The 23,768-nt window shown below is 36.7% G+C and overlaps 1 protein-coding gene across 1 annotated transcript in view; it reads left to right on the top strand.

Moving 5' to 3' along the window:
• Positions 1–23,768, top strand: part of Slc16a10 (solute carrier family 16 member 10) — a 45,547-nt gene that overhangs the window by 7,778 nt on the left and 14,001 nt on the right. Inside the window, exons 3-4 of the mRNA XM_010630499.3 lie at positions 588–732; positions 4,255–4,708. Coding sequence (XP_010628801.1) covers positions 588–732; positions 4,255–4,708 — 599 coding nt within the window. The remainder of the gene's footprint in view (positions 1–587; positions 733–4,254; positions 4,709–23,768) is intronic.

Genomic DNA, 23,768 nt, shown 5'->3' with positions numbered 1-23,768 from the left:
ATGATCATACCTTAAGGATGGGGTCCAAATGATTATAATCTTTCCACCAAGAGTTACTATTCTGACTGTAGCGGTCACCATTTGTTTGCCGTGTGACCACCTAGGTATACATTACTAAACACATCTCAGTTTTAAAAATAAAATTTTCCCCATAGATTAGAAATTGCTTAAAACTATAGGTAATATCTACCTATAGAGAAACAGGGTAATGTTTAGTAAAAGGCACAAACTTTAGGCTGGAGATTTAGCTCAGTCGTTCTGCTGCCTGCCTTGCAAGCACAAGGTCCTGAGTTCAATCTCTGGATACCCCCCCAAAAAATAAAAACAAAAACAAAACCCAGAACACACACTTTACAAGAATTAAATTAAATATATAAAATCATTATGCAAATCCTAATTATGCAAATCCAAATTAGACAGTACTTTCAGTTGTGAGCAGATTTGTTATCAGTTATTCCCGCTTTCCCCCCATGCATTAGTGAGGTAATACCTTTTTGCACTAATTTTTAAGTGTGTATTATATCCAGGTGGATGAGTACAAATGTAACTCGCCATGTTTTAATGACCCCTCTTTTCCTCTTTTACAGCGTGGGTAAGCTCTCTGTCCATGGGGATGATTTTCCTTTGCTGCCCTGTAGTCAGTGTCTTCACAGACATACTTGGTTGTCAGAAAACAGCTGTTGTGGGTGCTGCTGTGGGATTCATTGGACTCATGTCCAGTTCTTTTGTAAGGTAAGGACTTGGTTTCTTTATGTAACTCTTGAATAATTGTTAACCTTAAAATTTTCCTTTAGGAAACTTTTTAGTTTATAAGGAAGATCCTTAAAGCATTAGGCAATATAACTTGTAAATTGAACTACCATTCATAGCAGTAAAACAGAACTTGAGGATTTTATTTATTTTGTTTTTTGTTTTTTTGGTACCGGGGATTGAACTTGGGTCCTTGTGCTTGCATGTCAGGCCATCAAACTGCTGAGCTAAATCCCCGGCCCCAGAACTTGAGGATTTTAAAGATTTTGCTTGCAGTGCTTAAGATGTAGTCATCAGCATAATGTGTTTCCTAGAGTCAATAAAAATGTTTCTTTTGTGTTTTTCCATTTTCATAAAAACCCTAAAGGAATCAAGTTATAACTGTGAGTTATCTAAAGTAATGATCTTAGTTTTAAGTTCAGCTCTGTCTGAGGCCCAAAGGGGTACAAATGGGATTATAATATGATTTATAAACAATATGAAAATGCTTTTATTAATTGGAAGAAGGCTCTTAATAATTCTAATAAGTGTAGAGAATTCCTGTCTGTACTTTAAAGAAAAGAACACACTAAAATATTTAAATATTACAGCAAAATGAAGCAGTCAAATTCACCTTAAAATAAAACATAAAGTCACCGAAGTCTGTGTGTCAAGAAAAGATGTAGTGCACTGAAAAGGGACTAATTACAAGGATTTGATGGGGATATTATGAAACAGCCCCACATCTAGTAATTCCCTTGTATGGTTAGGATAATCTGCAGAGAGAAAAACACTGGTTTAGTATGTACCTTTGGCTAGCAGGACATGATTAACAAGAAGACTTAGGATCATTTCCATGCTTTGTTTTTACTTCAGTGGTTTATCTTTATTTCCTGTCTCTTTCTTTTTCCTACTTATTGTCATGAAATTTTAGTTGAAAAACATGACTACGATCATTGGAGGAAAAAAGTCTGCAAATTTGCATTTCTTGTCCTGTTTAAAATTCTGTTGATTGGCATTCAGTTAGCAGAAATCTTCACTTTACTTATTTCACCCTCTATCACACTCACCCTTTCCTCAAATCTGAATTGAGCCTCTTTCATACGTCTATCTAACTTAAAATTGTTATTTTTAAAGAGAAAAGTTTTACTTGGAATAAGTTGCTCTTAGGTAATTCTGTGAGATCATTTATCTTTTTTATTCCCGCCCAGTACTGGTGATCGAACTTGGGTCCTTGAGCTTACAAGGCAGGCGCTGGAACCACTGAACCAAATCCTCAGCCTGAATCATTTATCTTTAGTCCTTTTTGGCAGCAATGTAACATTGTGTTATTAATGTCTCATCAGGTATCTTTGAACTGGAGGCCTCCAGATACGCTCTGTGTGTACCTACGGCTCTGCCACTTGCTGAGTATATCAGCACTCAGGCTTTGGTACAGAGAAGATTGAGAGGTAGAAAGCACGTATAGCCTGTAACATAGTTTGGCAGACAAACCACACATATAGACAACAGCAAATGCTATTTTTCAAACTTTTTGGACCACTGACAAGCAAAAACTATGTGTATTTTATATTGTGACCTAGTGTGTCCTTCCCTATTCAGAAGCAGCAAGATTTCTTGAAACTAGATTCCCTTACATGAAAGTGTTCACATATTTTCCATTCAATTTCATTAGTTAACCCTTGGTGAAAGGCTTCAGAACTTCAGAGCAATACATAGCAGCAAGGAGAAGTGTGGATTAATTCTAGTGTCGAATGGTGGATTTATTTTTCCTCTAGTTCCCATTCCGCTTGCTTAGAAAAACTGTCTCCAGCATTTGGGTCACATCACTTATTTTCTTTCAATCCTTTTGTATACATTTGATGTTTATACTGCTCTTATTCAGTTGTCAGATTTCAGCCCTTGAACCATCTCTTATAAGGTGAATATTTAGAAATAAAAAAGGCACAATAAAAGGTATATTTTTCTTCTGAAGGGGAGATATGAGGCTAATCTCATGGTTAGCATTTTAAAATGTGCTCAGAAGAATGTTTCTGATATGTATATGCATGGCTATCTGGTCTTATAACTGACAACATTATACCGTAATACTGTGATATAACTAACAATAATTTTATTGTCAGTAGTATTTTAAATATACACTGAAGGAGGCAAAGAAATGTATAGATTTTAGATTTTTTCTTTTAAAATTGTTTAGAAGTTTTGACAATTTAAGAAGTTGCAGTTATGGAAAACTGCTTATGTGGAAAATCTGATGCAGAATGAAGTATTTAAAAATTTTGGTATTATTATTATTATTATTAGAGATATCTTTTTATTAAGAAATAGCTTGAAGGGAGAATCATATTTTTGAAATATTTTTTCTACATGACCGGTACATAGTAGCTATTTAATATGTTTGTAGAATGAAACGTAGACATTCAGTAAACAGTACAAGAGTGAAGTGAGATTAATTTGGGAGAACCTAGAATTATTGAGCTTGATGTGAAGATGGTATTAGTTGGATTAATGAAGGGGAAAACGTGTTTCAAACAGAGACTTTGCCACCATGCCTTAATTTTACCAGATTCTGGAATTACTTGTAGATTACTTCAGCATATTGCTAAACTAGCGTTATAGTCCAAAATTTAATTATTAACCAACTTTTTCCATCTTAGTTTCTAATAAATTGTTTGCCTTTACTGCTGATAAATTGTTTTTTGAATCTGACTTAACAAAAAACTTTAGTTTTCTTTTACTCTTTATCTTAATAGTTTCAAAGCATATAATTATATGATCTGTTGTTTCCTAAGAGGTATAAAATTACTTGGTTAAGCTATAAAATTTTTAAATCTCTTATTATTCTTTTGAGACATATACAGGCTTACAGCTTACAAACTGGGATCACTACCCAACAGTTTAATTAAGGCTTTCTACAATCAGAGTATGATTTCTTGTTATCTTGCACAGTGCTGGCAACAGTGTAATACAGGGCGAAGGTTGGTCTGTAGCCCATAGGCCAGCAAGAACAAGGCACACTGTGCTTCTGTGTAAATGTTCTTGAAGTAACCTTGGGAAGATAATATCAAATGCAACCTTTTCTTTTACTAGATCACCTAGTAAGTACCTGAGAAAATTCCACGAAATAATGGGTTTTTGTAATTCTAATGTTAGAAGTGAGTCAAGATCTTATTTATTAGTTAATCACTGTTAATTTTTCTGAGGCCCCTCTGGCATTGATCTTTATTTTTGAGCTGTGGAGAGCACAGTTCTTATCCAGTGTTGTGTGGGTCACTGGAAACCTGTGGAAAGGAATGTGGAAACAAAATTACTGATGATTTTCATGATCATTTTTTCACCCATTTAGATTAAATTATGTCTAGTGCTACTTTCTTGATCTATTAAGCCTTTCCCCTTTGTTTTTGGTTAATTTTTATTTTCAGAAAATATGTTAACTAAAACCTACTTTTACTATAAGGTTTTATACTACCAAGCATATGATAAAAATAATTAAAGCTACTTTCCATCTTTTTCATCCTTATACAGCTCCATCGAGCCTTTGTATCTTACCTATGGAATCATATTTGCCTGTGGCTGCTCCTTTGCATACCAGCCCTCACTAGTCATTTTGGGACACTATTTCAAGAAGCGCCTTGGACTTGTGAATGGCATTGTCACCGCTGGCAGCAGTCTCTTCACAATTTTGCTCCCTTTGTTTTTAAGGGTTCTGATTGACAACATGGGCCTCTTTAATACACTGAGGGTCCTCTGCATCTTCATGTTTGTTCTCATTCTGGCTGGCTTTACTTACCGACCTCTTGATTTCATTGCTAAAGACAAAGAGAGTGAAAGCAGCAGATTCTCCCTCTTTTCCAGGAAAAAATTGAGTCCTCCAAAAAAAATTTTCAATTTTGCCATCTTCAAGGTGACAGCTTATGCAGTATGGGCAGTTGGAATACCACTTGCACTTTTTGGATACTTTGTGCCTTATGTTCACTTGGTGAGTATGCATCTTTGGCTCTGCTATCATTTCATACTAGAAAATTCCTTAGAAGAACAAGATAGATCAGGTTGAAGTTGGCCTCAGACATGATTCTGGTTTCAAGTACTTCAGCAGTTTATATTGTTTCTATTTTAAAGGCAAAACTCATTCTTTATCTGAAACAAGAATAAACTATGTTTAAAATGTTTGCCTTTGCAAATTTTCCTGCAAAGTGTTTGTTGTGTTGCTTTTCCCTACTGTTGGTGTTTGAAAATGTATATACAGTTCATCATAGATGACAAATGATAAAAATGACACTAGCCTTTATTTTGTGTGTGTATACTTTCTGTGTGAGCTTGTGCTTTTTAAAACTTAAAGTCTAATCTTGGACATTTGTGCAGTCTTTCTTTAGCTATGTGTTTTGATGAAAGTTGGTAACAGCATTTGAAAGAATTATGGGGCTCACAGGGTCAGATAATATCTACACCAACCCTTTTGAGTTCCTGTGCTTGGTTCAGAAAGGAGCTAGGCCAAGGAAACAGGGAAAGAAATGGTAGGCATCTAAGAATGTAGGTAGGATCTAAGAATAGTTCTGATTTTTCAATTCTCTTTTATTTTCTTCTTGCCAAAAGAGTTGAAGAAGCTCCTAATGGGTGGGAAGACATGGGATGACCAAAGAGGAAAGACGTGAGAGAGACCATGTTTTAATACTCTGAGCCATTAGGCAATTTCCAGAGGCTGAGGTACTAGGTAAAATGACCTAGTATGTGACATCTGTCACACACAGGATATGTGGCTACAACCTAATATGATAGTTTATTTTCATACTTTTAGGAAAGTATCTCTAAACCATCTAGATCTAATTTTTATTGGACTAGAGATTTGTTAAGAAGAATAAACTTTATCAATCTACCTCTTCTAAGTCACGAAAACATTTATTAGGTCCTTACTCAAAGATAAATGGAAATTCTTTTTAGATTTTCTTTGTTACTACAGGGTGAACATCCACTGAAATAAGTATCACAGCTTTGCTAAGACCAGACATTAATCAAAGGACACATGGTAGGTGACTGTCTAGTTATTTCTGGTTGTATGTTTACAACTTATAAGTTAATTTCACACATAATTTCACTGCTGCAAGTTTCATTTGACTTTCAGAGTAAATCTGTAAAGTAGGCAAAATAAATAACATTAGGTCTCATTTTATAGACTGGAAAACATTTCCATCGTTAACAGAGATGGTAAGTGATTTCCTAAGAATCATATGAGTAAATAGCCATGCAGGGGTTGGTTCCTTCTGTGGTTTTCAACTGGGAGCAAATCTAATCCTATTTAATAGCATATTTGGCCACTTCCCTGTGTATCCACATTATACATCTTATCAGAAGGAAAGTGAATATGCCTGAGAAGTTCAATAAATGTTACTAGTCTTAAACCAAATTTCACAGTGGGTGTCGAGCCACACAATATTATAGATGCTGTTTGTAATCGGAAGCTGTTAATCCGATGATGCACAGAACAATAAGATATGTATGAACTGTGCTAATAAACCATGCCTTTTTTCTTTGCTCTTCCTTTTTACCAGGCATGTTTCCTTACAAGTTGTGTTGATATTTTTCATTTGGAATTTTCTCTTTGTTAAATTATCATGGCAATAAAAGCCTGTATTGTAGAAGAAACACCAAGATAATTAAATGCCGCACAGGCTATTGAGTTCTTGTCTTTGGTAAAGGCACTGAGTTGATAAAGTTGTAATTTAATTAAGGTTTGGATTGTGAATAATTAACCCAAGCTTCATGAAATTGGATGTTAATTTCCTCCTTAGATGGGGAAAAAAAGCATCTCAAATCCTTCCAAAGCATAGTAGATGATTTCGATGCATATTAATCCATTTATTGACTATTGAAGGACATACATGTAACATATGACCTTAATCTAATGGAATATGGAACCTAGTAAATGTAATAATAAAAACCAGTGTGGTTTATAAAACACTCCCACATACATTTTTAAATTTAATCTTCACAACAATGTAAGAGCTTATCTTTATTTTATGGCCAAGAAAATTAAGAAACTGAAATATTAAATAATTTACTCAAGGTCAAGACCCAACTCAGTTGGAAATGATATTATTTTAAATTTGGTAGTAAAAATTATCACACCACAAGAGGCAGGATTGAGAAGTAGTTGAAAGGCAAAGGTTCTGTAAGACAGATCTGGGTTTAAATCCTGATTTTATGCCTTACTAGTTGTATAACTTTCTAAGTATCAGTTTCCTTATCTATAAAATAGAGATAAATCTATTTTTTCAGAGTTATTATGAGGATTAGAGAAAAATGTATATAAAACATCTACCCCAATTCTGGCATAAACATAAGTTTTCAAAGTTTAAGGTAGTGTTATCACCAGTTGAGTAGTTTTAAGGGGAGGTATAAAAGATTCATAGGAGAAAGAAAATTTCTAGTTGGAAAAGCAGAAAAGGCTTCATAATATTGGAGTTGGGCTGTGAGTATAAGTTTTGTGTTAAAATTGGATCTTTGATCAACTAAAGAATTAATTTTTAAATTTACAGCATTTTATCATCATTTTAATCTTTAAATTCCTCTACTTTCATGCCATAATATGATTTTTTTTAATTGAGAATTTAACATTGGTCCTTTGTAATAAGCTGTGTTTATTTTTAATTTTAAGACAGGGTCTCACTAAATCACTAGGTTGCCTAAGCTAGGCTTGAACTTGCAATTCTCTCCCCTTGGCCTCCCAGAATGCTTTGATTATGGGGGTACAACACTACACCTGGCTTACATAGGACCAGACACTATTCATATTCACACAGCACTTAACAACTAAGGTCAAATTCAGCTAACTTCAGAATAACTGAGTAACCACTTTAGTGCTGTCTGTTGATGAGAGACTTGATATGTTTGCTTTGACCTAAAGTTTTATATTGCCATGCTGAAATTATAAATAGAAGACACTTCTGTATCTCTGAAGCAACTTTGCCTTCAGTACCAATTGAAAATTTCAGAGTCTGGGATGGTGTATATCAAACTAGGATAGGGATATGGAACCATATCCTGGCCTTGGGTCTAGCTTTGGATTGCTGCCCTGAATGGTGCTCTGAGTGCATCATTATGATGTGTTTTTAGATTTTAGCAGTGCTCATGCTGCCATGGCTCAAGGCTAGAATGTGGCCTGACTCTCAGTAGCTAGAGCACCATGTTCACACTGTGGTCAGAGCTGGAATCCTTCTAGATAGCTTTTGGATAGCTTTGAATGAGAGCACTGAATACAGGGCCACATCAATCAGATGACTAATAAATGACTAGAAAATGACAATTAGGATTTTAACTTTCTCACTGGCATGAAATGTCCCATTCTCAATATGAAGATAATTATTTAGTTTCAGTTGTTTTCATATCTTTCCAGTACTAGTTAGCTTGAAAATGAGCTATTCAGACCCCATGTTCTTTGACTGTCATTGTTGGAGCCAGCTGTGATGGCCATGCCTGTAATCCCCATACTCTCAGAAACGGAAGCAGGAGGATTGAAAGTTTGAGCCCAGTCTGGCAACTTAGTGACTTAGAGAGATGCATTCATTAAAAATGGCTGCTCAGTAAAAAAACCAACAAACAAAAAACAGCAGCTGGGGATTTAACTCAGTGGTTCTGCCATCTGCCTCTCAAGCACAAGGACCCGAGTTTGATCCCCGGAACCAAAAAAAAAAAAAAAAAAAAAAAAAAAAAAAAATGGCTGCACAGTGTGCAGGCTCTGGGTTCAATCCCCAGTATTGCGAAACAAAACATCATGAGGTCCAGGTTTAGATTTTATGCTGTAATCCACATAGTGCTCGTTCAAGAGCCCTGTGACTCCTATGTTGACATCTATAATTGTTAACTAGTGGTTTTTTTAAAATCTGTAATAAAAAATAAGTGGGTTCGTTCTGTGACAAATAATTCTCAAAGAATGTTTGACCTAGTGGAGAGATCCCACTTACATATTGTAAGATTAATGACAATCATTTTCCTGCTAACAGGGCAATTAAGTGGACTACAAGTCCACTAGTAAATGGGAATAAACAAGTTGTGCTTTTAAAGTAGAAATGAACTTTTGAGGTAAACAGGTCAATGGCCATATAATATCTCAGTTGATGTTTTTCAATTTTGAGTAATACCAATGCCATCATGGTTCAGGGCAAGAATGTGGCTGTGAAACCTCATTAGCTAGAGCACCTGTGATCACACTGTGGTCAGGGCAGGAATCCTATTTGAGCCATAGTATAGGTGCTGGACCGTGCAAATAGGAATGGCAAACAAACTTTCATCTATTTGTAGCTTCCTCAGAGGAAGATTTAGGTAACACGTGACAAGAATAGATCATGTGTCAAGCATTTTCCCAAAATCACCTGTAATCATCACAAGGATGAATGTAATAAATGCAATAACCTACTTAGTGCTAAAGAATCAGCTCTGTGAAGCTATGCATGTTGAGTTACGCTCAGAGCTGGAATTTATGTTCCTGGAACTATGATGAGTCTGATCTTCTTTTTATGAAAGCATCTGCTCTTCCTTCACTGGGTCACTTCAGAGATGGAGGATGGGACTGCCATTTTCAGCCATATTGGGGCTAGATGATAGTTATCTTTGCCTTGCAAATTTCTCTTCTGATTTCTCAAAACCAAGACTAGGGTCATTGTTGAGATATCCCAGCATTCAGGACACGGTGTGCAGCCAGGGAGAAGACCCAGGAGAAAACCAGCTCATTACAGCAGTTCTGCTATAATGGGAATAAGAGATTATTAAGTGGCCTTATTTCAGCCCCTTCATCTCCTCTTTTGATCTCTAGTACATTGTGAATACAAGGAAATTGTAAATACAAATTTATTTTTCACAACCTATGACAAGAACATAGACTAATAGAGTTTCATTTTCTGTAATAAGCAGTAAGCATAGCAGAACAACAAACTTGGACATGTGCAAATTTATAGCAAAATACATCCTATATTTGATTAGCATAATTATTATAGGAGACTGCTTGAATCTTAGAGTCACATATAAATTCTCTGGGACAACTTGACTGATCATTGGTCTCTTGAGAGGGCACTCAAGTGGACAGATATGGCAAACCTTTTAGAGACGAGTGCCCAAACTGCAACCCCAAACTCAATTATCACAAAATACCAACACTGCAATTAAACCTGAATACCAAGGTTTTAGTTTAGAAAAAAACCAACTCATACAATGGCATCTTTTATCTTAAAATAAAAACAAATAACATGTTTTCCATAGGTTGCCACTACTGAGTTAGGGTGTTGGAAAATGGATTCTTCCTTCTTAGCCTTTTTGTTTGTTTTTTATTTCCCTCTTGTTAGCATTTAAATTTCACTGGATTTTCTTGTTTTATATCTAACTACATCAGGGCTTATTTGATAAAATGTGGCATACTTTTGAATATCAAGCTTCAACTATGGGATATTTGCTTACTCCTTCAAATTGTTAGATTAGACTCAAAGTCTGTTCAAGTTTGAGGGGCCTAAATTACGTTAAAAAGGTTTAAGTGAACTATTGCCAGGTATGATGGCACATGTCTATAATCCCAGCCTTTGGGAGCTAAGGCAGGAGGATGGCTGGAGTTCAGGGCCATCCTGAACTCTACATAGTGAGACCCTGTCCCAACCCCCACACGAAGTTATAATATAGATTAATAGGGGTAGAAATGTTAATTTGCAGCATCTTCCCTTTTAAAAATGTGACTTAGACATTGTTTTTTGCCCAACATTTGCCAGATAGCTCTGGGCAGGAGGGGAGAGTTGCCTGATCCATGGAAAGTACATCTGTCCTTATCAGTTAGTGCTGGGGCATCTTTTTGGAAGAGCTCTTGAAATCACTTATTTCCAAAGAATGCAGAACAGAAGACAGGTCTCCTGTATGTTCATGCTTGGCTAAGAGTCTTCAGCACCAAAGACAGTTCAGGGTCCCAGCTGACTTGTTGCTGTCTGTTTTTCCTTGTGCATCCTTTCTTTCTGTCCCTATCATATCTGTCTTTCCCCAACCCCCAGGATTGGAGCTTACTTAGAATCAGGAAGTTTATATTCTATCATAACACATTGGAAAAAGGCTCAATTTGGAGGTGCAAAATTGCAAATACTACTTACTGCCATGCAATCCGGCTATTTCTACAGTTTGGTCAAACTGAATTGATTTTAGGCATAACTCGGCAAGGACAACTGTGGTATCCAGGCTTCAAAGCTGAGTTTACAAAGGAAAGGTTTACTTTTTTTTCATATTTTTATTAGTACATATTTGTAGTATAGAATGATTAATATTCACCTTAGGAGATGTGTACATGTCCATACCACATCTTAATTCTTTTTTTGTCCCCTTCCCCTTCTTCTCCACATTTACAAAAGCTCTGTTTCCATTTTTTCCTTCAATTTTTAAAAATCCCTTTTCTCTTCCTTCCTCCCCCTCCCCCATTTCTTATTTCTCTTCCCATTTGAACAAGTTCTTCCTAATTCGTAATATCTCTCCCCCATTTTACTCCTTATTTATACTTTGGATTTCTCACACGAGTGAAGTAATGTGATATTTAAACTTGTGTGCCTGATTTATTTTGCTTACAGTTAGGGTCTCAAGGTGTATATCCATTTACTGAAAAATGTCTCATTTATCAGTCTTTATGGCGGAGTAGTACTCCATTATGAAGTAATGATATTTAAACTTGTGTGCCTGATTTATTTTGCTTACAGTTAGGGTCTCAAGGTGTATATCCATTTACTGAAAAATGTCTCATTTATCAGTCTTTATGGCGGAGTAGTACTCCATTGTATATAGATACTATATTTGCTTTATCCGTTTATCTGTTGATGGGCATATGGGCTGCTTCCAGGATTTAGCTATTATGAACTATTATGCAAACCATGTATCACATGATGTCACCTCTTTTAGAAAGACATCTAAAAGGGCAGTGAATGTCTGGATCAAATGGAACTTCTAGCTTTAGTCTTTTGAGGAATCTCCAGACTGTTTTCCACAGTGGTTGCACCAATTTACACCTTCACCCATGATGGCAAAGGGTTCCTTTTGCCCCGGGCAAGGGTTTACTTTAAACCACAAATTTATTTTATACAAATGTAATTTTGTTTCCCCATTTATTAAAAACTGCCCACGTTTTTGTTAACATTTGGTTGCAAGAAGGTCCCACAGAGATGATCTCTCACTGGAATCTCGAGACCAGCCTGTAAGGTGGGCTGCAGCAGTGCTTCTGATTAACAGAAGAGGAACCAGGGCTGGTGAGACATATTACTCAGGGTTGCAAGGCTGGTACACTGTGCAGACAGGGCTTGAGCTGGGTCTTCCTGAGAATATAGCTTTAGAATAAAATATTTAAATGCCTGCCAGAAGTGTATATGGTAACAGTAATTTAGGAATTGAAAGGGATTGGTACATTTTGTCCAGCTTTATTGTCATTGTTTAAGATAGGAAAAGGAATAAAGACACAGAAAGTCATATAGTTACAAAAGTGGCAGAACCAGGTATAATATCCGCCCCCCAGAAAATCCATACAGAAAAGTAGAAGCTTATTATAGCTAAACTGTAAACATTTGTAAGAAACAGAATTAGTAAGCCAGGCATGACATTACATCCCTGTAATCTAAGCATCCTGAGAAGGGTCAGGCAGGAGGATTTAAGTTTGAGCTTTGCCTGAGCAATTTAGTGACTTGGTGAGATTCTTTCTGAAAATTAAAAAAAAAAAAAAAGGCTGGGCATGTAGTTCAGTATTGTTCAATCCCCAGTACTAGAGGGAAAAAAAGAAGTGAAAAATTTTTTTTTATCCTTCCCTGGTTAACCCAATCAGGAGGTTGCTTTGCCATTTTGACAAGAATCCAGTTCCTTGGAGTTGCCAGTAGCAGTCACACTGGTTTTGTTGTCTTTCATGGATATATTTAGAGCTCAGGTCAAGGTTGTGGTGTGGCAAATTTCCCTAAGAATGCAAGGCTCATAGTAGTATCCTTTTTAAACTAAAGACTCAGTTTAGTAGCATGGGCCAGGAATAGACTTGTTTATGTCTGTTCACCCTTAAGATTCTGAAGAAGCAGAGGCTTGGGGTCCATTGAATGTATCCAAACTTGTGAATTGCACAGTTGGGTACTTTTTTAATTGATTGAGAATGAAGTTGTATAAATTTCCTTATTTCAGTCTTAGTATTACAATCAGATAGCCAGACTTAAAATTTTAATGTTTTTAGTCTAGTTGCTAAATATTAGCCAGAGCCTAAAGGTTTCATTTACTTAACTGTGTCTTTTCTTTCTTTTTTTGCCATTGTTTTATATTCATTGTTCTGGTTTATTTTTCTAATTATATTGATGCTACTTTGATTTTTTTTGTTATGCAGAATGTTTTGATACTTTGAAGAATAAAGAATGACGACACTGTATTTTTATCAAGATTTTATTAGTTTAAGTAATTTTTTCTATTTTTCATTAAAAATAGGCTTATAAAGATATTTCTGTATATAGTTTAGTAATCTTAATACAGGGATTTACTGATTAAGTTACCATGTACTGATTTTATATATACTATACTCCATATTACTTGAATTTTGTTGTTGTTGTGTGGCCTAGCAGGGTTTCATTTCATTCATTCATTCCTTGCACAAATGAACGTCTAAAAAGGACTTGAAGGTATTTAGATTACAAAAACATTTTCTGATTCAGTCTCACAGTATCCTTTTCTGAGGGAAGCAGTGCTGATCCTGGTTCTCCCATTAATAGATGAGAACCTACAGGCTTAGAGAGGTTTAACTTTGCTCAAAGTTGTACATTAAGTGACTGAAGTGCCTTTAAGACTAGAGTCTCCATTTTGTCACTGTTTTTATTATTGCTGTGTGTGACTTTCATTACAACTCAGTTGAGCAGATTCAGGCACTCATTCGTTTGGAAAATATTCACTGAGTGCCTGCTCTGTGCCATCAGCATTCCAGGTGTGGGGATCCAGTGGTGAGAACAGACATTGACTCTTAAGGAGCTCAGGAAACCAGTAAACACATAAACAGGTAATTTTTAAGTAGTGGTATTTTCTTTGAAGTAGACAAAGTGGATATATAAGGTGTTGGTAGGAGGCATCTGTAGTTTGGGTACTGGGACATCCTGGTTAAGGAAATTTGGAAGCATATCTGTGTATGAAGGGCAGAGTTGTAGGTACTTGGAAGATAAAGAAGAGCCTTTCCTGATCCCCCCACGAAGCCTGTAATATAGAATTTCTCTAATTTCAGTAATGCCAATCAGTATTTGAGTTTCTTATCCATATTATTTTATCTGATGTATTATATTAAAATCTGCATGTTGAATATTAAAAATCTTACGTATTTTGTTATTGGCCCAAGCACTGTTCTTTCTTTATATATACTTAACTTTTCTAAAAATATACTAGTATTGCTCTTCTCTGACATAGTTATTAAGTTAATGAGTGGACATTTCTTTCTCACTTTGGCTCTGCCTTTTCCAGTGGTATCTGTGCTCTTTTTGCTTTTCTTGCTTTTCTAATCTTGCATTTATTTCCCTTCAGATTGCAACATCTGCAGCAATTTGACTTTTCAGGTTAGTGAAAATTTGCCCATTTTTCAGTTTTATGCCTTAGGCAGCATTCACCAATATTCTCCTACGTGAGATGACTGAAGGTCTTCTTTTGCCACTTGTGACACATGAATGGCGAAGTTAAATATTTACAGGGCACGCTCATCAAAACAGTCTTTTTTTTTAAAAGAGTATTTTGTAAAAAATGCAACACACTAGCAGAGGAACTTGGTAAGAAGAGAAGACCCAAGAATTGTAAAAAATTGAGCACTTACTAGTAAATTAAAACAGAGCTGCTGCTTCTAATAAGGCAAAGCAAGATTGTTATGTGTTCCAAATTATACTTAGCCAAAAATAATTAGTGATAGATCATTTAACAGTAAATTTTAGAAATGATGTGTAGTTTGATGAAGCATGAAACATCCCTCAAATCTAAGCCCTAACATCTAAAAGATTTAAAACTCATGTGGGAGAAATAAATCCACAATTATTTAAAAATATCTAATTTTAAACTTAATTTGAGATACTCTGATAATATAATTTTGTGAGGCCCTTATACTGAATAATGTACTCAACATAAGTATGGGAAATGCTGGTGAAAACCATGGATTAATCTACAAAATCCATTGGCGAATTTCATGTGGAAGTGTCCTTACGTCTCACAGCTGCTTTTTAGAAGAAACAGGTAAGAAGAGGGGACCTCCACACAAACAGGGTCAAATCTCCTCTTGATCGCTTTAGACACGGTGCCTAGCACATGCTTGGTGTTCAGTGCATAGATTTTAAAACCAATTTTATTGGGTTTATAGGTTAGTTGAGCTGCTGAAGTACAAAGTCTACTAATTTCTCTGCTCATGGCTAGTTTTCATTTCAGTAGTTCTTTAGGTTCTTACAGTTTCTTTTTTTCTTTGCTTTTCAACATTGACAGTAACAAGTTTTATCTGCATCTTATAAAGAAAGAAGTTAATTGGTTAAGAGACTTTCTCAGGTCATGGAACTATAGTAAGGATGAGTTACATTTAAAATTTAAGCAGTAGAAGCTGAGCATGGTGGCACACATCTGTAACTCTAGCACTTGGGGAGGCTGAGGCAGGAGCATTGCTGCTAGATAGAGGCTATGCTGGGCCACACAGTGAGTTCAAGGCTAGTCTGAACTACATAGTGAAACCCTGTCTCAAAATAAATTGAAATAAAAATAAAATAAAATTTAAGAGTAGAAATAAAAGAGGCCTTAAAATGATCAAGACTAGTTTCATTGTGGAGTAACTGCAAGTTATGTAGGTGGATGGCAAGAGTCTGGCTGAGGTGAAATAGTGCCCCTGTACTATGCACCTTTTCCCAACTGCTTCCAGAAGAATATGATTCCCGGGGATGACCACAGGCTAGCAAGTAGACTGACAGATGCCCGTCTCCTTTTGACCCAAACACACATTGTGTGGGATTTAAAATGTTGCCGTGTATTGATTGAATTTGTGATTAATTATAATGTCCTCAACATAAATCAAGTGTCCTTGTCCCACTTAATTGTTATGTGAATACATGATTTTCTTTTGTATGCTCCTTACTCCTCTGGAGCCACCTCAGGGACTTCATAATTTCTGGTTTTGTCCTCCCTGACTTTTCATATAAAAGTTCTTAGCTCCCTATCTATGCCTTAAGCTTTGACTGTTCTTCCATGCCAAATATCCTCATGCTCCACTTTTCATCTCTCTGGGCTTACTCTGGACCCAAGGATTGGAATTACTCATAATTATGAATTTAGGAATACCCTGCCTCCTTCCGCTTCCTTGTACAGTGCTTTCTAAGCTCTGTAACACTGTCATCTTGACAGCAGCCCTGTAACAGCAGTGTGTTATAGCAGTGCCTCCTTTTTTTCTCCTGAAATACATTTTCTAATTAATAAAACCTAGCTATAATCATAATTTTTAAAAATCAATTGTACACCTATATCATAGAGAAAAAAAAGTAAGGTGATACTTGGGATACATGTTACAACGTGGATGGACCTTGATGTTGTGCCAGCTAAAGAAGTGAGACACAAAAGGACAAATACTGTGTGATTCCACTTAAAGTACCTAGAATAGTCAAATTCAGAGGGACAAAAGAAAGCATGGTGGTTTCCACAGGGAGGGAAGAGTAAGAGGTGGGGGGAGGTGAGCAGGTATGGTTTAATGGAGTTCCAGTTTGGGAAAATGGAAGAAGTCCTAGAGCTGGATGGTGGTGATGACTGTACAACAGTGTAGATATAGGCCAGGGATTTAGTTCAGTGGTTCCACCACCTGCCTTGCACGAGCAAAGTCCTGAGTTTGATCCCCTCTACCTCTACCAAAAAAAAAAAAAAAATCCCCCCAAACCAGAAAACTAGAACCCCCCCAAATGTTTTTTACCACAATAAACAAGAATAATGAGTTTTTAAAAAAGCTAATACATGGTCACAACTATATCAGAAAATAAAAGTAATGCCCACAAAATTGAACTAGCATGTGGTACTTGAGATTAGGCAACTTGCCCAAGGTCTTAGAATCAGTAAGTAAGAGTAGTGCTCATAATTTGGCTCCAAAGATTTTTCTTTCCCTCTTATGCTAGGCCTTTAGACTCCCAGTCTATGGAAGTGCCCTGTCCGCTATTCATGCCTTAAATCCAGACCATCCAAGACTGCCACTTCCTAATCTCTCCCCCTGGAGGGTGTGGTCTTCTTCTTCCTAAACACATTATAATCATAAGAGAAAATTGAACTTTAAAAAATAATGTTAACCACACTCCTCAGCACTGAAATAAGGAACAGTTAGGTTAGACCATCTCAGAGGTGTATGGAAATGACAACAGTAGGAGAGAAATTGATTTAAGCCTAACCCTCACAATTTTTAATCTTTATTCAGGTAAAAAAAAAAAAGGAAACTTATGGAAGATACTAGAAAGAGGATCAGATAAATAAAAAGATTCAGTGCTGTGTTCCTGACCAAGACTAGAGGAAGAGAGGTGGATAGGAGACTGGCACAGTAGCTTTCTAGCCAGCATTGTCCTGAATTTTAGTGAATACAGATTAGAAAATGGTAGAATTTTCATGGATCCATTTTTTAAAAAATTCAGAATGAAAGACAATTAAGCTAAATAAGAACTAATTACCTAATTCCTTTGTTTTTTCTCAAAAATTAGATAAACCTAAAACCAAATAAATTAAAATTTCAGTAAGTCAACCGTGTATACATCCCTCATTGTTCAAGAAAAGGAGAACTAATTTTGAAAATTTATAAAACATCTGGCTTATTGACATTATAGCCAGGGTCATCAAATAATTAGTTATCAAGTTACCGTAAATCCTAGTGATTTAATTAATATTTCTAATTTTATCTTGTCCTATTTAAAGATGAACCTATCTTGAATTTATTTGAGCTAGCCTTTTGTAGGATGCATTTGTTCTCTTCGGACTGTTTTTCCAAATTCATGTAATTCAGGTATTGACTGGGGACTCCATAACTCACATCTGTTTATTTGCATGCATATTTAGCTAGTAGGTGACATCATCAGATTAATGCAAAGCATATTTCTTTCTTCTCCTTTTTTTAATCTTTTTTTTCTTGTACCGGGGATCGAACTTGGATCCTTGCACTTGTGAAGCAGGTACTGCAACCACTGAGCTAAATCCCCAGCCCTTTCTTCTCCTTTTTTTTAAATAAATGCAAAACATGGAAATGTGATGCCTCAAAAGAGCATGACCCCGCAAGCCAGAGTTCTTATCTGCATAGCTTGGTGACCACTCCATGTCTTTAGAGTGCTCCACAGAAGGCCTGGATCAGATGCTCACGCAGGCAGCTGCAGACGTGGCTGAGCCCTGAAGCCATCTTGGTGACCATGGATGAGGCAATCCAGTTCCTTCACAAGAGCTAGGCTTCATACACAGCCATATCATTCATACACACTGGCCAGGAGCCAAGTATCTGCAAATGGTAAATCTGGTGTTCCAAGAATCAGACTCTAAGAAGAAAACTTCAGAGTCAAATTCAGATTTAGGTGAAGCAAATAAAAATCTAAATAAACCAAAAGAGTAAGTATTTGTATAGGGGATTGAACTCAGGGCTTTGTGTATGTAGGCACATGTTGCCGCATCCCCAATCCCTTTTTATTTTTGAGATAGTCTCATTACATTGTCTAAGGTGGCTTTGAACTTTGAATCCTTCTGCCTCAGCTTCTTGAGTAGCTGGGAGTACAAGTATGTACCACTATGCCCAGCAGAATATTCTTTTTGTGACTTTCAAGATATCTGGCACAGAAATGAGTGAGAGAGCCAGTAAGTAATTTCAGGTTCCTAAACATCCTAGTCATTTATTTTAATTTTAAGATGAAGGCTCCCTTAAACCCCTAAAATGCAAGGTTTAAGCTGGCATTTAAATCCAAATTTGTTCTTGTTGATAATTCCTCTAAAACATTTTATTAAATCTTAATCTTCTCTAAATTATGCTCTGTCAAGGATGTACTATTTTAATCCACAAGAAACTATTTTTTTAAAAAAACCAGAAAGGGAAAAATAACAAAGCCTTTTAAAGATTTTTAGACCTAGGAAATATTTTCAAACAGACCAGTTTTTCAAATGATTAGTCATCTCTTTTCTACTCTTGGTGGCTATTGATTCCAGAAACTTCTTCCTCAGTCCTGACCTTTTCTTGTCTTAACAGTGTCATATGTCCTTATCAATACCATAGAAACTCCTTTTAATTAAATGGAAAGACTGACATTTGAAAAACAAACAGAACCAGCTCCCCGCTGTGCCTTGTAGAGTTCTGCTGAGCCAAAGGTCTGCTCTCCACCTGGTCAGCTGCTGTGGAGGCCGCAGCTACCTGCACCACCAGTTTAACAGAAACTGTACTGTTAAAAATGTTGTCTGGCCAATTTTCCCTTCCATTACATCTAAGAGATGTTTTAGTCTCAAACCACAATTGACCAGATTTAACAAACTAAAAGGACATTTTGAGGCTTACCTAATCCTTATCAACTGCTGTAAAGTCTGATTTCAATATGACGCAAATATGATTTTTAATTTTAGATACTCATATCTAAAATTTTTTCTTCTACTTTTAATTACCTCATGTCTAGCTGGTATACAGTACTCATGCAATACTTCTAAGGAGTGATCCACTTGTTTTAATGTGCTTCCCCCCCCACCATAATGGGGAATGAACTCAGGACCTTGCACTTGTGGGGCAGGCATGGTGCCACTGAGCTAAATCTCTGGCCTTGCTTCTTTTTCTTTTCCTAACTAAAAAAAAAAAAAAAATGTCAGAGAGAGGAAACAAAGTTGTTTAAAAATAAATAAACCAAACTCTCTTGTCCCATTCAGATTTCCCTTAATCCAATTTTGAAGACAAGGGGTTTTGATTTGCAGCAAATTCTGACATTATCCATTAGCCACTCTAGCAGCCTTTCTGCTCTTTCAGATGTAAGTGTTTTTTAAAGGAGCCAAGCTCTTTTCTTTGAGTTTACTTTTTAAAAAGTTTACTCAAGCAGAATGGCCTCCTATACTTAATGGAATAGCTTTTCTGTTTTGTTTTTGTTTTTTTTTTTAGTAACTGGGATCTAACTCAGGAAGGTGAGCTACTAGAGGTTGAACAAATCAGTTTGAATTCAATAATCACTGGAAATATAATGTAGCATTTGTTAGTCCATTTTTGGGTGTACCAGTAAACTTAAAAGATACAAATCCTCTCACTCCACAAAGAGTTTATTCCCTTAGAGAGGAAATGATTGCTCATGGCTGTCTGTCACCCACTCTTCTGTCCAGTTTGATAATATATATCTGAAGAGGAAGAGCAAACATGATCAGGATGATCTAGGACTCAAAATCATAACAAAGGACACATGATGACTGGTGACTGAAATCTTTTCACTTTCCAAAGAGTTGATTGCAACAGTGAATGATAAACAGTGAATGATAAAAGTTGTAGGTATTTTTCTTCTGTTTTTTTGCACAGTCCTGCAATGATAGGTCTTTCACTCTTGTAGTCTGCAGTACTCCATTGAATCTATTTTTGCCCTGCTTTTCTTGTCTTGCAGTACTGCCTTTATTAACATTTTGTACTGGGTCAGTCAGCAGTCATTTTGAGTCCACTGTCAGATAGCAAGTTATTTTTGCCATAAGGTGATCTAGTACCTGCCTTTTTTCTTTTTTTACTATTCTCCAAAGATAGTCTAATGTAGATATATTAAAGTTTTATTATATTCTTCCTGTAATAAATTATTACATGAAAGATACTAACCAAAAAGTACTCATCCCCTCAAGGGGTAGTTTGGGAGTGGATGAATATGACGCTAGTGTTCATGGTGGCATAGCTAAATAATGCCATCTTGGAATTTAGTACAGGAGTAAATTTTTCCATCTTTTTGAGTGGTATTTACTTTGCACATGGGCACCACCACTGGGTTTTACTACACCACTAGGTTGTACTGTGGCCACCCATTTAACTTTCATGATTGATTCTCTGAGATCCAGAGGCCTTGGATTCTTAGTGGAAGAACAATATCTGATGTCCTCAGGTGTCTTGCACGGTGGCTCCCCGTAGGAGATCAGTAGAGAGGAGAGGACCGCTGGAGAGCAGAGGCCATTCTAGTAAGGTGATTGCTTTCATAGGGTGCCACCCTCGACTTCTCAAAACTGGGATCTGCTTTTGGGCTCTAGTGAGGGAAGAGGAACTTGCCTTCAGTTCTATGAATGTCATCTATACAGAGTTGGAGATGGTTAGAGGAAGGGGACATGGAACTAGTTTGTTCTTTCACTCATGGATATAGAATGGGCAGATATTCTTGGATGTGAGTTTTTTTTAAATGATCATTGGCTAACAAAACAAGAGTTCTGTGCAATCTAAAAATGTCTTCTGTGGTCAGCGAAATCTGTTTTCTTGAACGAGGGCAAAATGTTTCGGGAGCAGGTGTTCAAAATGTCAATCGGTGAGACTTTGTTAATCTCCTAAAGGTGTGCAGGTCTGGATTAAACACATCTTTGAGAACATAAAAGACTAATTCCTGCCCTGAAGAGGCTTATGCATTCAGGTAAAGACTAAAGTTAACTTTATTTATTGGCATTAGGGATGAACCCAGGGTCTCGAGGATGCTGTCTGTACCACTAGGCTATATTCTTAGCCCCTGATAAAGTTAATATTACCACCTGTATAGATTATGGATTCTATTATAGGCTCTGCATTTGTTTTAGGTCAAATATGTAAATATCTGTTCAGCATTTCTATGTTTCTATCCAGATGACTCTTCATTAGAAGTACCACTTTTGCCCAATGTTATGCTTTCTGCTAAAAAGAGTGCATGCCAGTCTCCAGAGGATGAGAGATGGGCAGAAATACATAACACACACAGCAACAGTTGTGGGAGGCCCAGGCCACAAGTGGAACACACCAGAACTCATGGGTACTGCCTCCCCCAGCCAGTAATGGTAGTGTTAGCTAAAATGAGGGCAGGGCAAGGTGTGAAGGAAATGTCAGCTCATGTTTTTGAGGTACCTTTGAAACATGCAGGTGGACAGTGTCTAGTTTGACTTGGAAGAGTTTATGCAAAATAATGTTGGAGTATGAAGCTAACAAGGTTGGGTAGAAACACACAGTACTTAAGGTCCAAATGGTAACTTTAGGAAGTAGCAAGAAATGACAAAGTGTACAGTAGGGTAGACCACTGAATGCTAGCATGTTTGAGGGATATTGTGAATAAACTTGTCCTGCTGAGCCAGATGGGTTTAGAGCTAAGATCAGAACTGGCCTAATGCAGTTTGCAGACATGTTTTGTTTGGTTTTTGTGGGGCAGAATCACAAGGCGTACCAAATTGAAGTTAGGTGTCAACATTTCCACACAAAATCCAGATTTCTTTTTTAAAAAAACTATGAAAGGGGCTGGGAAGTAGAATCAGCAGCATTGGTAGTAACAATAGCTGAAGTGTATGTGTTTTCTCTCTGTACATATTTATGTTATTTGCCTGGGCCCTGTAGACATTTGAATTTTCTTCCTCAGCAGGTAATAAAGACAGTGATAGATTAACAACAGATTTAAAGAGGGCTTTGAATACCAAAATAAGAGTGTAAAATATAGGCAGTGGGCAACCTTTGAATAAAGGATTGATGAGATTAAAGACATATTTAAGAGGATTATTCTGGACCAGTGAGAAAACAGAAGTTAGACAGAACTGTTACCAGTTTTGAAAGGAAAGAAAGAAACAAGATGATGTGGGATATACAAATGAGTTTTAAGAATGTGACATGGATGTGAGCCAAATTAAAATCTCCTTTAAAAACATATGAAATAACAAAACCCCACAAAAATGGAAATGGCTTAATAAGGGAGAACCCAGAAAGCCTACCATTACCACATTGAACTGCATGCACCACTGAATTTGAAGGGAAACTTGCAGATTTCTAGAGCCCAAGCCAGTGTTTGGTATGAGGGACATTGAATGTTAGGTGTAGGGAAAATTCAAACAAAATATGCTTTTGGCTATCTGTAGCCTAGAAGTCTCTGTAAGCACTATTCTAAGTAGATTGCAAATGGAGGAAAAGAACCTATGTCCTCTCACCCCCACCTTCCGCATCTAGAGCGCCTGGTCCCTGAAAGGTCCTTTATAAAAGTCAGGAGGGGCTAAAATGAATGTCTGCTTATTAAGTGTATACCAGGCTGCCCTCCCCCTCCTTTTCCTGTCCCCTCCCTCTGTCCCTCTCCCTCTCCCTCTCTTTTTTAGTAGTGCTGAGGATCTGTCCTAAGGCCTCATGTCTGCTAGGAAGTGCTGTACCACCCCAACTCCCTACATGTTTTAGTTTACTTAATCCTTACAACCACCCTTGCTAGGTACTATCGCTATTTTCATCTTTTACACAAGGAAACAGGTTTAAGAACTTACCCAACATTATAGGACTGATAAGGAATGGAAGCAGGACTTGAACCCAAGCAGGTATGTGGTTCATTCAAAGATCTGTTCTCTTCCTTTGGTGAATGGCTCAGTATTACCTTGTAACATGTATGCTGGTAACCCTTTACTAAAAAAAAAAAAAATCTCACAAAAATTCATTTCTTATTATGCAAGCTGAATCATGTTAGATTTTCTTCACATGTTCTCATGAAAAATTCACATACAAATATTTTAATTTGGGAGGGGGCCAACACTGTAGAGAAACAAACATTTGATGCAAAGCCTCAAAATTTGGCAAGTTTCCTACCATAATTAATGTGATTTCTTTTCTGTTTGTTTGTTTTGTTTTTGTTTTTTTGTTTTTTGAGACAGGGTCTCACTCTGTGGTTGAGACTGATCTGGAACTCACCATGTAGCCCAGGCTGGTCTTGAACTCATAGCGATCCTCCTGCCTCAGCCTCCCGAGTAGTGATTTCTTTATTTGGTCTACAGATGAAGCATGTGAATGAAACATTTCAAGAAGAAAAAAATAAAGAGGTGGTTCTTATGAGCATTGGTATCACTTCAGGAGTCGGACGGCTTCTCTTCGGCCGGATTGCAGATTATATATG

This window comes from Fukomys damarensis, unplaced genomic scaffold (assembly GCF_012274545.1).
Source record: "Fukomys damarensis isolate Sample0158 unplaced genomic scaffold, DMR_v1.0_HiC HiC_scaffold_14, whole genome shotgun sequence".
In the NCBI taxonomy this organism is placed as follows: domain Eukaryota; kingdom Metazoa; phylum Chordata; class Mammalia; order Rodentia; family Bathyergidae; genus Fukomys; species Fukomys damarensis.
Note: the sequence above shows the minus strand (reverse complement) of the source record. Positions and strands in the feature narration are given on the sequence as shown.